The sequence below is a fragment of the Austrofundulus limnaeus genome, unplaced genomic scaffold (assembly GCF_001266775.1).
Source record: "Austrofundulus limnaeus strain Quisiro unplaced genomic scaffold, Austrofundulus_limnaeus-1.0 Scaffold314, whole genome shotgun sequence".
Lineage (NCBI taxonomy): Eukaryota > Metazoa > Chordata > Actinopteri > Cyprinodontiformes > Rivulidae > Austrofundulus > Austrofundulus limnaeus.
The window spans coordinates 225096-227858 of record NW_013952716.1 but is presented as its reverse complement, the minus strand read 5'-3'; the positions used below and the strand labels follow the sequence as shown (position 1 = coordinate 227858).

General features: G+C 34.7%; 1 protein-coding gene across 1 annotated transcript in view; it reads right to left on the bottom strand.

Moving 5' to 3' along the window:
* Positions 1 to 1543: 1543 nt before the first annotated feature.
* LOC106527188 (cysteine and histidine-rich domain-containing protein 1) overlaps positions 1544 to 2763 on the bottom strand; it is a gene marked incomplete at its 3' end in the record, with an annotated part of 10846 nt that continues 9626 nt past the window's right edge. Inside the window, 2 exon segments of the mRNA XM_014021994.1 lie at positions 1544 to 1596; positions 1871 to 1974. Coding sequence (XP_013877448.1) covers positions 1544 to 1596; positions 1871 to 1974 — 157 coding nt within the window.

The following is a 2763-nucleotide window of genomic DNA, read 5'->3' as shown; positions in this document are numbered from 1 at the left end:
GTAGTAGTAGTAGTAGTAGTAGTAGTAGTAGTAGTAGTAGTAGTAGTATCAGTAGTAGTAGTAGTAGTAGTAGCAGTAGTAGTAGTAGTATCAGTAGTAGTAGTATCAGTAGTAGTAGTAGTAGTAGTAGCAGTAGTAGTAGTAGTATCAGTAGTAGTAGTATCAGTAGTAGTAGTAGTAGTAGTAGTAGCAGTAGTAGTAGTAGTATCAGTAGTAGTAGTATCAGTAGTAGTAGTAGTAGTAGTAGCAGTAGTAGTAGTAGTAGTAGTAGTAGTAGTATCAGTAGTTGTAGTATCAGTAGTAGTAGTAGTAGTAGTAGTAGTAGTAGTAGTAGTAGTAGTAGTAGTAGTATCAGTAGTTGTAGTAGCAGTAGTAGTAGTAGTAGTAGTAGTAGTAGTAAAGGTAGTAGTATTTTAACTGCTTCGCTCTGTTTAAGAAGCTGATCACGTTTTATTTGAAGCCATTATTTTACATTAAGCAGCTGTTTGAGACTGAAGGCAGATGGTGGTGTATCAGACGTGTCCACTAGATGGAGCCGTTAAAAAAGGTACAGAGCTGAAGTCAAGCAGAAACTACTGTGAATGGACTCGTCCAGATGTGGTCCACACGGGTCCTACAGGGACATTTTACTGGACAAAGACCTGATTGAGGGACTCAGTGAAAGATTTATAACTTAAATATGTTCAGTCACATCTTTTAGGATTTTCATTTGTGTGTTAGTTAAACAAATCGACCACTCAACGCAGTAAAATCATTTTGTAAATGAGAGGTTGTTYTCAAACAGTTTACCTGGATAAATAAAGGTTAAATAAATTAATTAATTTTATTTTGTGGGATATATTAAAGTTTCCCAGCCTGCCTAACCTGAGTAAAGCTACAGACATGAGCTGAACGACAGAAGGTCATGGTCTGTGGAAAGATCATGAACAATCAATATCTTACCTGTTGTAGATAACTCTTTGGAGAACTCAGTTTTGAAAAACTAGATATTAATTCTGACTGTACTGATGAGCTAACAGCTAGTCTGAGTGAGACAAATCACACTAGTTAAATTTTTTATAAAAGTTACCAACTGCAGCTTTAACTGGTGAAACTAGTGAATTTTGTCTGCAGTCGTCCTCCTCTCTAAGACACAAATGTTTGTTTTGTTTKTTTTTTTTTTTGTTATAGAAAATGACGTAGCTACTGTTCCATCTTCAACGCAACAGTTTTAAACTTCTGGTTTGAGAAAAATGAAAAGACAAACCATTTTTGGAGAATAAAATGAAAATAGAATAACCAACTATCTTTTTATATTTGATATCTGTTTTCAAAACAAAATGACAAATCACCAAAAAGTATGCGGATGGAGATATTTTAAGAGAAGCTCATCAGGCAGGTTAGAAATAGACCATTTCTCCAAGCTGAGGCCAGTTGGTAAGATATTATTTGTTCACATCTTTTCCACTGACCATCCCTGTTAWGGCTCTGCAGCAGTGAAACTTTACAAACAGCCACTGGAGCTCATAATGAACTGATGTGAGACGAGAAGAAACAGACTTACGGTTTTACAGCCGGTGTTTTTGCACCGYGTCCCGTACATGACACTCTGACCCTCTGTTAGACACAAAAACAGAAATTCATCAGGTTTTACTGGGCTTAAAGCTTTTCTTTTGTTTTTGTTTAAAAGAATGAAACATTTTTCATGGTTCACAAACTCCAAGACAACAAAATGTATTTAACAGCTTAATGTGACTGTATGTACAAACAGGAATGTGGATTTTTAATCCCATCATTAAAGAAAAGTCGTTTGTGTTCAGAAACGTGCTGAAATGTTTCCTTTCAGCAGTGAACACATCAGGGATGCGTTCAGGGACCGTGGGGAACTGACCTTTCTGCTCGCTCTCTGTTGTCTTACTAATGCCCAGATTTTCCAGAGCTTGAAGCAGCGACGCTGAGACTTTGTGGGGCAGCTTGGTCATGGGCTCATCAGACCTGCACACATGGGTTTGTTTTTACAGCTCTGTGGGGACGATGGATCGACTTCAATTCATTTTTTGGTAATTTTATATCCAACCCGTTTACCCTAAAATTAGCCTCACAGGTAATAACACTGTAAAACACAGTAAAAGAACAAAGTGTCATTTTAAAACATATAGAGTTAAGTTTAACTGTTTCATATAATATTTGGACCCACTCAAAATGAGTGTAAAATGTACTCTATAGTCAGTGTCAACTTTTCAGAGTTCATTTATTCTTTTTAGTGTCAAAACCAACAATGAATCGAGTGAAAAGATTTAACACTATAGTTTGTTTACACTCTACAGAGCAATAATATTATTTTTATTATGCTAATTTTACACTAAATTTACTTTAAAAAGTATACTTTATTGTGTAATACTATTATTTACTTTTTCTTTTTACACAGTATGAGTCAGGGTACACAGAGTTCTGCATTATATCCTAGAGTTATAATCAGTTCTTGTAATGTTGTATTAACACTGGTTATTATATCGGGTAAGACAACTGTCAGAATCATTATATGTGTAAGAGTCTAAATTTGTACATGTAAGTCTATAAATGTACATGAATATGTTACAACTTTGCCACATTACAAGTACGAATCAAATTTACAAGTACAATTCTCATGTGAGAATACAAGTTTTTAAGTTACAAATACAAGTTGAAAAGTTACAACTTACACAACTTACACATTACAAATACGAATCAAATTTACAAGTACAATTCTCATGTGAGAATACAAGTTTTTAAGTTACAAATACA